The following is a 12332-nucleotide window of genomic DNA, read 5'->3' on the forward strand; positions in this document are numbered from 1 at the left end:
GTGTAGGCTGTAGCTACAATTAAAGCTAAGGAAGGAAAAGAAATTGGGCGTGGCCGAACATGCCTAACATGGGGGGGAAGCAGGATACAAGATGGCTGTTGCTGTGTAGCTGTATGTTGACTGCATTATTAATGAGGTGGTTGTTTTTGTTTATTAATAAACACAGAAATGGTCACAATGTTTGTAAAATAACAGTAAAAAATTAAAGTTATTAACTGTAACTTGGTTATAAAATTGAAATAAAATTATATAATCGACTTTAATGCAGAAATTAATGTCTTTAGTTTTCAGAGAGTGAAGCAGCCCTGATGAGCACAATTGTTTCTTGTTTTCAATTTAATTTAAGACTATGAGGCTTGTACAGGATAAGATGAACATTAAACATTTATTATGAGATTTATTAAACAATTTATTATAATCGATCTTAAATGTTAGGACACGCAGTTTCCCTGACTGATTCTTAAACTTTCGCAGTTACTAGATGTGTAATTCCTGATCGCGATGAGCTGATCATCTCAAGCCAAACCCAAGGTGATTCATTTTCTAACCAGATAAAACTGCTATCTTCTCTTGTAGTGTTGGAAATAGCCCTGGTGCACTCCTATGCGACATGCCCTGCAAAACCACACCACAGAGTCTAAACATGCTTGTAATCTTGTTTGCATCCTACATGCACATCGTTCCTACTTTGGGGCATGTGCTGCTGACTCTGAGCTCTGAGTAAATCTCTGGAGGAATACCAACACTGCTGTTCAGAGGCAGCTGTCAGGGTGAGTCAGCAGGGTGATTAAGAGACACGCCTACCTCCATGGCTCACCTCCTACACACATAACAACGTCAGAAAGATGAGGGAAGCTGTTTTATCATTAGGGTTGGGTATCGTTACGGTTTTTACGATAATGGTGCCAAATCAATACTTTTAAAACGGTACCGGTACCTGAACTGACACTTAAAAAAGAATAAGCCACAAAAAATGCTGGATAACATTAAAGAACAGCTTTTAATTGAAAAAAAATAAATAAATAAAATAAGCAATATACTTAGAGTATACATAAATATATGTAGATATAAAACAACTAATTTACACACTCCTTAACTCAATTACAATCATTTAACACCAATAACAGCAAAGTAATTGGAATTCTTGGTATGCTACAAACCAGCATCAAATTTCCGCAATACTTTTGCAAAAACATGACCATATTCGCCTTATCTGGCAAAATACGACAACTCTCCTGACTTGGTGTGATTGGGGCCGGGAACGCACACACTGCTAGCCGATGTTCGCAAGCTGTTAAATACGGTGCATATACTTCATTCTGCATGTCCTTAAATGTTTCATTAGGTATTACGTGTTTCCTGCTTTACATGTAATTGTTAAAAGACATTTCATATCACGCTGTCGGCATCCCTTATTGTGAAATACAGCCACACTTTTACGCGTTCAAATAAATTTTCATAGTCAGGAAATTATTTTTCACGTGTGGTAGCAACAAAAGTGAGGAACCAAATTCTAATTCGGTTCTAACACATACCGGTTATAGAGGTACAAGTGCCATATTGGACCTGGGTTTCTGTACCCAACCGGTACTTAACATTACTTGTGGCCTTACTCTCTCCATCGCTCACTATTGCTTAAAAATTTTATTCTTCTGCTTGGGTTGTTTGCAAATGTGCAGGCTCTGTGTATAATACATGACCTACATCATAGACAGGCAGACATTTGCTTGGGTGCATACAAGTACAAAATAGGTCAAGCTGCAGATTTGTTTCAGGTGCTGGTGATGTAGAGATTGTTTAGAACAGCTATAACATAATGGAGAACAAGAGTCTAGCTTGTTAAAGGTAACTATAAAGGGATTTTTTTATGTTGTGATTTAACATTACAAAATGTCATGGAGGATAAATCTGTGATATAAGAGGAATAAAACACTTCAGGCTGTGCTGAAAATAATCAACCTCAGGTGGTGACTGGGCTTCTGCATTATTATTATATATTTATTTTTACAACATGGAGGTAGTAAAGCATCATCAAATAGATTAAAGAGATCAGATAGATGGAAGTTTTTTTAAATGATCCATTATTATTTTATTGGCAGTTCGTAAAAAAAATCTTTGTTTCATGATACAGAGCTCATTGTATCAAATGTTTTGTCAGATCAGCCCCCTGGTTAAGACTCTGGGCTACTAATCAGGAAGTCATGAGTTCAAGCCCCTGTACACTGACCTCAGCATGAGAACAAATTAGGTTGGCCAAAAAGAAAGAAAATTTTCACTTGACTGTACTTGTAAGTGACAAAGACTTTCTTGTTTGTTTGAATTTCCCAGCTTTGTTCAAATAAATATATTGTGCGATCTGAATCGCCTCTTTAAAGTCACTGACGTCATATCTGAACTGTTACTTCAAGCATAATGTTAGCATCTCACCAGCTCCAGTGAAAAAGGTTTGCTCAAGACATAAATTATACCAAAGTGAAAGCTTCTTGGAAAAACACAATTTCAAAGAATCATCACAAGAACTATTAAAGTGTTGTTTTTTTTTGTTTTTTTTAAATGCAATCCTCTCTTCTAAGTTTGTGGTTAAAACTGTGGTGAAATATTACAGATAAGCCCTAATGCCAGACAACAGCTGTACATTACTGCTTTACAACTTGTGTGTGAATAATGTCTGCAAAATTCCACACATAAAGCAGATAAGATGTCGCTCTACTGTGAAAAGGCCCGACATCTGAACATCAGAAAATTAGTTTAATTTGTTTTAATTTAGTTAGAAATTCGAGACAATAAAAAAAAAAAAAAAAGCATTAGGCAAGGTTTAAAGGGGCATTAGGCAAGATTTTTAGATCCATCAACATTAGGTCTGACAACTTAATGGTTTGACAGGGGGGGTTTAATAAGATAATAAGGTGAAACATGATTCAGATGTTTATTCTGGAGGGTTTTGGTAGGTTTTTAATGTATGCTTTTTGCTTGCAAAACTGAGATAAAGACCTATTTAGATTCATCTCAGTCATGTTTAAATCATTATCATGTTCTATATATTTTCCAGGTTATTTTATTAGCAAGCCATTTCTAAAAAAAGCACTATTGCACCATTAACTCTAATTTGAAATACGGTACTGTTGAGTTTGTCTTTGTTAACTCACAGTGCTAACAATGACATTAGCACATTAAGAGAAATTAAACTACCTTGCACAGTCCAGTGGTCATTGACCTGCCAGAACATGACACAGGTGTGACAACATGGAGAATAGAGAATAAAATACATAAACAAAAAAAAAAAAAAAAAAAACACAATCACACCTTCACAAACAATGGTGCAGTAAACCAGGACAAAAAAAACAAGTGCTGAGAGAGAAGCTTTTTACTATTAAAACACTGAACCGCAAACTAATGAGATGCGGAATGATCATCACCTAAACACTTAAATCCATAATAAAGTATTCTATGTATGATATCTATAATACATACAACTTCGGTCAACATTCAACTCCGATCAAAACTGTAACATTTGAAGAAAATACAAAATCTACAGAAAGTAATTTCCTCCTTCCCTTTTCGGTTTGATCTCCACCGTTCCATGGTTACTCCTCTACACTGCGGTATAAGCTTTGGTATGTTTGCTGTGTGTGATGTCTATGTGATGATCCAGCTCTTATGCAGTTTTTTTTTTATATTGTTAAAAACCTAAATTATAGCTTTCAGTTAAAATTTAGTGATTTTAATATATAACTATATGCCAAAATGTGTTTATTTCGACGACACGGTGGTGTAATGGTTAGCACTGTCGCCTTGCACCTCCAGAGTTCGGGTTTGATTCCTATCTCTGTGTGCATGGAGTTTGCATGTTCTCCCCGTGCTTGGTGGGTTTCCTCTGGGTACTCTGGTTTCCCCCCACACTGCAAAGACCTGCAGATAAGGCTAATTGGCATTCCCAGATTGCCTGTAGTATGTGAATGTGTGAATAAGTTTGTGTGTGTGCCCTGCGATGAACTGGCACCCTGTCCAGGGTGTACCCTGCCTTATGCCCTAAGCCTCCTGGGATAGGCCCCAGTGTTCCCGCGACCCTGAATACAGGATAAAGCAGTATAGACGTTGAGTGAGAGTGTGTTTATTTCTTACTAGACGCCTCAAAGCACCATGGCTCCAGAAGTGTGTCGACTTTATTCACAGCGCCGATATTTTAATTCTAATAAGACTGCCAATGTCTGCAAAAAATCATCGTTTCCACTGAGAAGAGTTTTATTCATAATAAATATAATGTTACTGAATATATATTTATTACTTATATACTATGACAAACTAGATAATTGACAAGTAGCTAACAAACAGCAGTAAGATTTTTGGTGCGAGTTGCACCACAGCCACCAACCCTACAACACAGACTGCCAATTTAAACAAAAGCAAGCTTGTGGATCATAAACACAAATCTTATTTGGATAGTGTGACCCATCTGAGTCAGTGGTGCGAGTTGCCTTAAACCATGCTGGAACAAACACATTTACACCAAGGCATGGAAAGGGGTTCCTGTCCATGACAAAGGGAAAAAAAAACGTGATTGGTGTGAGTGGAGGGAAAGCCGTATGCTGTCTAACGCCCACCTGAACAATGAATATGAATCAAAGTGTGCAGAAGGTGCAATTGGCCTTGTTGGGCCCATGTGAACCGCGCCAACATGAGGCATCTGGTGTGCGGTTAACACGAGCAGAAATTCAGCACATGAACTCCGGTCTGCAATTAAAGTGTCTGTTGTGTGAAGGCAGCAGGCGGTGCATCCATTCACTTTCAAGTTTAAAAGCGGCTCCTTTTGTGCACGCGTTACATCGAGAGAAAGCGCTAATGGTGCTCTCTTGTTTACTGCCATAAAACAAGAGTTTATGGCCAACAGATGCTAAAGCTAAATTCTATAAGCTGCTGTCTTACATGGAGAACCATCCCTGGCTCAGGGTGACCTAGGGTTAACCTTCCTGTGGCATTGTCATGGCAACTTAAAGCTGAAGAAAATAGGGAAAAGTCAGATGGATGAGAGTTATGTCCTGACACATGGCAAAGGGTTGCACAGCAGTTATACACAGCTTTGCCCACCCTAAGCTACACACACACACGTGTAATACATGTTGATATTTAGGTTCCCCTGTCAAACACATGGGTGGAAAAACATTATATGCAAATGTCTACAAAGTGCTAAAATTCTGGATTCTGGACACTACCGCTTAAAAGTTTTGGATTATTTTTTAACTACATGGTCATTCCTGATTTTTTTTTATTTCTTTCTACATTGTAAAACAATGCTGAAGGTGTCCAAAATATGCAATAATCTTATTTAAACAGTTAATGTTGAGATGTATCTGCTACTCATGATCTGTAAAGTCTTCATAACGGCTCTAATCCAAGATGCTAATAATTGATGATTTCTGAAGCTGTAACTCTAAATGAACTTCTCTTCTGCAGCAGAGGTATTCATGAGAGACAGTTTCATGATGGTGCTTGATGGGTTTTGCAAATGCACTGGACAGTACTGTTCTTGCAAGAACTATTCCATAAAGGCTGACTGCCATGTTCTAAAATAACAACTGACTGTTGTTGTTACATAATTAACTAATTCTATGTGTTATTTCATAATTTAGAAATTTTCAGTATTGTTGTAGAATGTAGTAAAAAATTCACTAAATCAAAAAGAAAGTTGTTTATTCTGCTTCATCACACTAACCGTGTTCTAGATTATTTTCTAATAACAGCACCAGACAGAATGTTTTATTCCTCACTTATGATATACCAGAAAAGCGTACATTTCACATTTTATTGTCACGTGAATCCACTCTAATTTCTGTAAATGGATCCAACAGTGGAACAAAGTGGGTCATTCTGTACAAGCTAAAGGAATTTAGAAAATATCAGAGCTTATCTTGAGAGTGGCATTACAGTTAAATGAGGCCCAAGGTTACACTGCTGAAGTCCAGCTGTGAGTGGACACACTGTAGGGATAATTACAAATTAAATGACCCAGAAAAGATGTTTCACTGCGATTACACATCTCTGCTCCTCATTGAAACAGCCATGAGTGTGTACGCACTGAAGTCCGACTGCGTGTTGTTGTTTCTGTATTTGATCTTTCAATAAACATGTCCAGCACAAATCAGGAGCTAATAAATTAGTAGCCAAGGTTTAAAAAAAACAAGCCTCCTCGTTCAGGGTCATGTGACACACCTGGGGGTAGTAATAATTCAGCATCTCACACCCCTGCCACACTACACACACATCACCGGTGAAATGAAATAGCTGGGACAAAACAATGTTCATTCAGGGACATAGACAGGAATGAGACACTTAAAATAAACTGCAAAGCGTAACCCTGCTTATCACATGCAGTCATGGAGAAATCGATACCACTGTCGCATGTGAACAGGGACTAAAATTTAGATAAGCCACTTTACTGTATTATACTGAATTTGCAGTCTCTGAAGTCCCGTCACCTACCTACCAGGCATACTAAATACCAGTTTTTACCAGATTTGTTGTGTTCTTTGTCGGCTAATATTTACGTTACTAGGAAAAATCTGTCCCATTAAAAAGCCAGGTTGATGACAATCAGCCAAGCTTAAACCACTCTACAGCAGAAACTGCAATTCCAAAAAACACAAGTGACCTTTCTCTGGACGAAATTTACATTTGTGCCAAATTTCATGCTGTTAAAACTGGTCAATTTCTTTTTGGTATAAAACAATAATGATACCCATAAAAAACTTTTGACAGAAAGTTGTCTTCCTCAAGCTGATAAAAACTCCGCTCTGATATGACTTACCTAGAGTCTGCTTTTCCCAGGTTCCCACTGGCTGGATGCAAGAAGGTCTGGTTCCCCTCCATCTCGACCACACATTTCGTGTTCAGGTCCTTTTCTGTTGACAAATATTAAAAGATAGCAGATTTAACACTCGTTACTGCACACACACATATTACATTTTATGCATGATGAATAACTAATAAATACTTAAGCGGCTGACAAAAAAATTATTAAAAAGAGTACATGGAAATGTTTCAGCATTGAGAGAGAGAGAGAGATAGAGAGAAAGAGAGAGAGAGAGAGCAAAACTGCACCCTAGAATGGTTGTTGAATCAAACATGTTTTGTTGACTTTAGTGGTGACAAAACAGGTAATAATCACAAGAACGTCATGTACTTCTCCAGCCCTTAAATTCACATAGGTTTAAATAATGGAAGGAGTCTCCAGACAGAGGTAAAGCTGTAACAGATAATTACTATGGCATATTGTTCTTTAAATAATATGATTAAATTGGACTAAGAGCAATAAACTATTTTGTGACGTTTTCAAAAATATAAATAAATAAAAAAAAATTAAAAAAAATTAACATAAGAGTAATACTAATTTATCAATAATGCTCCACTTTGATATTTTCCTGTAACTTTTGTAGTTACTTAACGAATAGAACACTCAACGGGGTGAACATTAAGTGTTTTATTTATTAATTAACCACAAATATCTGTTGGTGCCAGCCTTGAGGAAAAACAACAAAAATAGAAACCTAGGTACAGAACAAGCTTCTCCGGTTTAACATTTTAAAATTCTGTAAAGGGGGAAAAAAACTGAGAAAAAAAACTGAGAAAATGTGTTATCCTGGTTTCAAATCATTCTACAGCAATAGCATCAGTTTAACATACAGCTGAATTGTTTGAAATGTATGCAAAACAATCCAGCAGGTTTTCAATAACCACATTCAAAGCAGATCGGATCGGAAAATAAAAGTAAGCATTTGAGGTGATAAAAGTGGCCCTGGACCAGGAAAGTCAATCCTATTCGACAATAAATATCTATTCAGATGCTATGGCAGCTTGGTTTTGGAAACTAATAGAGGAAATGTCGCTGACTCAGAAATCCTTGGCGAGGACACGGGCACGGCTTAGAACCAAAATGCCAACGAGCAGCCTGGTTTAAAGAGGAAGCCTCGGCTTCCTGCCTCCAGCGAGAGCCGGCAGGAGGAACTGGGAGAGCGGAACTTACAGCTGGGAAAGAGAGCATGAAGAAATGTCTGACATACGGAAAATGTTAAAAAGCACAAAGAGAACAAGAGAGATAAAATACAATATAAATAACCATGATTATTTGTAAAAAATTGGTTAAAAAGATAAAAAATATTTAAAAAAAAAAAGGATCCTTAAATTTCTGAGTAACTAAATAAACAGATTCTTAAGGAGCACTGCCTCGTTAGTCATGCACCATGCACAAACACTACACATCAGCTTGACAAAAGATAAGCAAGTGATGTCATCGCCTGTCAACGTGGAGCATCAGGAAATTATTCAAACGTCTGGCAATTTCCGCACTCCGGTTTTCAGGTTCAAGGTGGTTCTTCGAGCTTCTAAAATGTACGCCTATGGGAACCTGAATATTTTGCTGTTATGCAACGTTAGCAAACAGTTCATTACGGCTGACTGAGACTCCCTTCCTTCTTTTGTTCACACACACACACACACACACACAAACACACACACACACACACAAAGAAACAGAAATCATGGAGAGAGCTGAGGAAGTAAGGAAAGAACAGAAAGTGGTCCACATCTGCAGATTTTTCTTTTGACAAGTTTAAAAAAAAAAAGATCTACACAAAAACATTCATCTAAAATTATAATCTTAAATCTAACTCCAAGCTAAGATTAGAGATTAGTTTAATCTTATAATGTTTAAGATGCCAAGATGTCTTGTGACAGAATTTTACACACAAATCTAACACGTGACTACTCCACATGCTTCAATGGCTCATATTTTTTGCAGCACGCGTTCTCCTAGAACAAAGTTCACCTTCCGGAGACTCCGTCATCTTGATGGTTGACTTTCACGTAAAGACTGAAGACTGAACCTTATCTTTCTGGGAATGATCCAGAGATTCAACAGACAGAGCAGTGCCCTCATAGTGTTCTATCTACACGATAGCATGATGACAAACCACTTCCAATAAAACCTCCCCAGTTAGTAAACATGCCCCAGGGGCTGAGACCAACTGCTATGTGTAAATATTTTAACAGGTCTTATTATTTCCGTGGAACGATGCCTGGGTCCGACAAAGGGCCTTATATTTAGTAAATGAGTTATTAAGTCTAAAAGCATGGTGCACTCCAGTAATCCCATAATGCACTACAGTAGGCTCAATGTACAAATTATGTGGTGTAACAGTAAAAGAAATTATACACCACCTAATAATTTTCCAAATCTTTAGGCTTGTTATTTCTACTTGCAATACTTTTTTTTTTTTGTTATTTACTGCAAAGTATTTCTTTTAATTTTCTGCTGATACTAATTTTGATCATTATGCCAATTTGCGAAATTAAAATTTTTAAAAACCTGCATAATCATGCCGCTAAACCCTAAAACTTAATTAGTATTAGCTTAAAATTAATTAAAGCTACATAACTAGACCTTTTTAAAGAAAATGACATAAAATGACAAAACATGCACATGCCCCCTTCCCCCCATCAATCACATCATCTACAGAACAATGTGTAATGACATCATTAATAAATGAGATATGAGATCTCTCACCTCTCCGGTTCATGGGTCGAACACGGACGGCCACCTTGACATTCGAGTCGTTCAAGCTGGTTTCTCCCATGTTTGCAATCAATCCCAGTTCTCCACAAGAAGACCAACGTTGAGAGAGATCTAAAATCTGGATCTAGACAGATCCACATACATATTCATAAATCTCTTAGAATCCTTAGAAATGTATTTATTTCTGGAACATTTCAGCCCCCGGGACACCAGTGTCATGCTGAGAGAAGGAATCCATGATAAGGTCAACCTTTTCCAGTTCACATCTTTGTCGTATAGTTCTTCATGTTGACTTAATAAGAGTTAACAAGATAATAAATAATCCTAAGAGTCAATCAGAAAGCCAACTTCACGCTGTAGTGTCACAAACCTCAGCTGGGCATTAGACAGGCCCTCGGTTATTAACTCGCTAAAACTGAAACTGTCAAAGCACTTACAACTTTTTAACCTCACAAACAGGGGAGCAGGTTAGAAGTCGATTCGGAAGCAACTTACTAGCGTAACCATGGGACTGAGCTGAATATTGATTACTGTTCTGTGCAAGAAAAAAATATAATAAGCACTGTTTCGGGAACGTAAACTGCAAAACCAAATTCCCTCCTCTAAGTCGAACAGCTAGCCCGTTATTCTGGTTTATTAGGAATTTCCCAAGCTAACTCAGCTATGCTAATTATAAATCTAAGTACTTTATTTAATAGCTAGCGAAATGTCGGAATCCCCGAACATTTATTTCAAACTGATGTGCTATCAATTTATTAAAATAAAAACTATACAATAGATATATCGTTTAGAAGACAAAGTTAAATCATTAAACCATGTCAGTGTAACAACTTTAAACGATAGAGTTAGCTAACGTTACATAGCAACAGCGTTGACTGGCTAACGGAATCGCCTCCGATTTCATTATTAAACCCACAGAGCAGCGCGTGACACTAAATTAAATCCGTCCCGGCGAAACCGACACCATTTCCTCAAGATTAGCCCGAGAGTCATATTTTCTGTGTCGGTGTAATATCATGGAAAAAAAAGTAAAAATAAAAAGTAAAACGTTATTTAATGAAGAAATTCCTGTCGTAGCCAAGTGCACGCCCGACAGACTGGAAATTCGCTACTGTGCGTTAAATTCAGCTAGCATGTTAGCTTCCACCCATCAGTCTACTGGAATAGGCCCAGCCTCTTTACTTCCGCTTTTTGCGTACATGTTAGACTGCTCGACACACCATTTTGGTGAGGCCATTGTGGTGAGGTCAGGTTAATGCGCTTGTGGCAAGGTTAAAGATGATGTATAAATATGTCTTAAAAATATATAGTTTATTAGTAATTTAAATATATATAGTTTAGTGTACTACGTCACCATAAAATCAATAAATCAATATAAAACATATATTTATATATTAATCTATTTAACTCTTTTTTTTTTTTTTTTAGATTTTGTAAATTACCTTTGCTTATTACTATACCTAAGTGCATATATGCCTATCCGGTCACAGAGAAGCCATTGCAGCACCACGTGTCAAAAAAAGGTTAATGCCAGTTATGATGGAAAGGCATCAGAGCACCCCAGTGCACCACAGCCCGCTACACAAAGGGCCCAGCAATCCGACCTGATCGAGAACCCAAGGAACGCTGGACAAATAAATATACTGGGGCTGGGTGACATGTTCAAACTATTTAATACCAATACAGTACTGTGATATACTTTATCATACACCTTTCTGCTATATAGACACACACACAGATACCTTACGACATTTGTAAATGTAAGGTTTTATAATATTGTAAGACATTGTAATCTAATAGGAAGTTTCCTGTGCTCTGAGAACAGACTCCTCACTGTGCTTCTTTATGCCTTCTGTGGTAACGCCTTCTATATCCTGTACCCAGACGAATAAACATCCAAAGGTCTCTTGTCTGCTAGATTCCTTTTGTTTAATCAGGAGAATGTAAATATATTTCCTCTCTCCTGTCTGTCTCCGGGTCTCTCTGTGACTGACATGTTAATGACAGTTATGATGTTCGGACATAACAGAGATCATTCCTGCGTGTGTGTGTGTGTGTGTGTGTGTTTCTTTCCCGGTCAATTGGGCCTGGACCAGTAAGTGTATCAAGGTGCAGCGGACACAACAAGCCATAACTCTTCTTTCCTTAGCTGAAAACTTAGCTCGGACACAGTTATTAAATTACACCTAACAGTAAATTTGGCATGTTCTTTTATTGTTGTGCAACCCATCAATTTTAATTAATCAATATTGCGATTTGTGTTTAATATTCCATGTCATGAACTCAACGTTTCGTTTCAGTTAAAATGTTGACAGAGACTGTATTGTCAAACTATAATGTTAGTGCGACATCTGCTGGAAAGAAGCGCTCATTACATCCCCTGTACATCGTATGATACTGTACAGTATGCGCATTGCATAAGGTGGTCTGTCACTGGCACTTTACGCACACATACATACACTGACAATTTGCACATTTTATTTTATTTAGAACTGCCATTTTGTAATTTATTATTATTATTATTATTATTATTATTATAAATATTTTTTTTCTCCCTCATTGCTGTTTGTGTAACCTGCTGCTGCTGTAACATAATAATTTATCCCATGGGATCAATTAAATCTCTCTCTATCTATCTATCTATCTATCTATCTATCTATCTATCTCTCTATCTCTCTATCTATCTCTCTCTATATATATATAGTATAAGTCTATAGCAGTATAAAAGCTAAGTGAGACTTTCTGAATTTTATTACAAATCAGATGA

At 37.2% G+C, this 12332-nt stretch overlaps 1 protein-coding gene across 2 annotated transcripts in view; it reads right to left on the reverse strand.

The window, feature by feature from the left end:
* The window catches only part of kif13ba (kinesin family member 13Ba), a 55516-nt gene extending 44819 nt beyond the window's left edge, over window positions 1-10697 (reverse strand). For both annotated transcript variants that reach the window (XM_053509449.1, XM_053509448.1), the window contains exons 1-2: window positions 9557-10697; window positions 6803-6896 (exon numbers count right to left, since the gene is read on the reverse strand). In XM_053509449.1, the coding sequence (XP_053365424.1) occupies window positions 6803-6896; window positions 9557-9626 (164 nt within the window). In that variant the 5' untranslated portion in view covers window positions 9627-10697. The remainder of the gene's footprint in view (window positions 1-6802; window positions 6897-9556) is intronic.
* Window positions 10698-12332: the final 1635 nt, after the last annotated feature.

The sequence above is a fragment of the Clarias gariepinus genome, chromosome 13 (genome assembly GCF_024256425.1).
Source record: "Clarias gariepinus isolate MV-2021 ecotype Netherlands chromosome 13, CGAR_prim_01v2, whole genome shotgun sequence".
Taxonomy (NCBI): Eukaryota; Metazoa; Chordata; class Actinopteri; order Siluriformes; family Clariidae; genus Clarias; species Clarias gariepinus.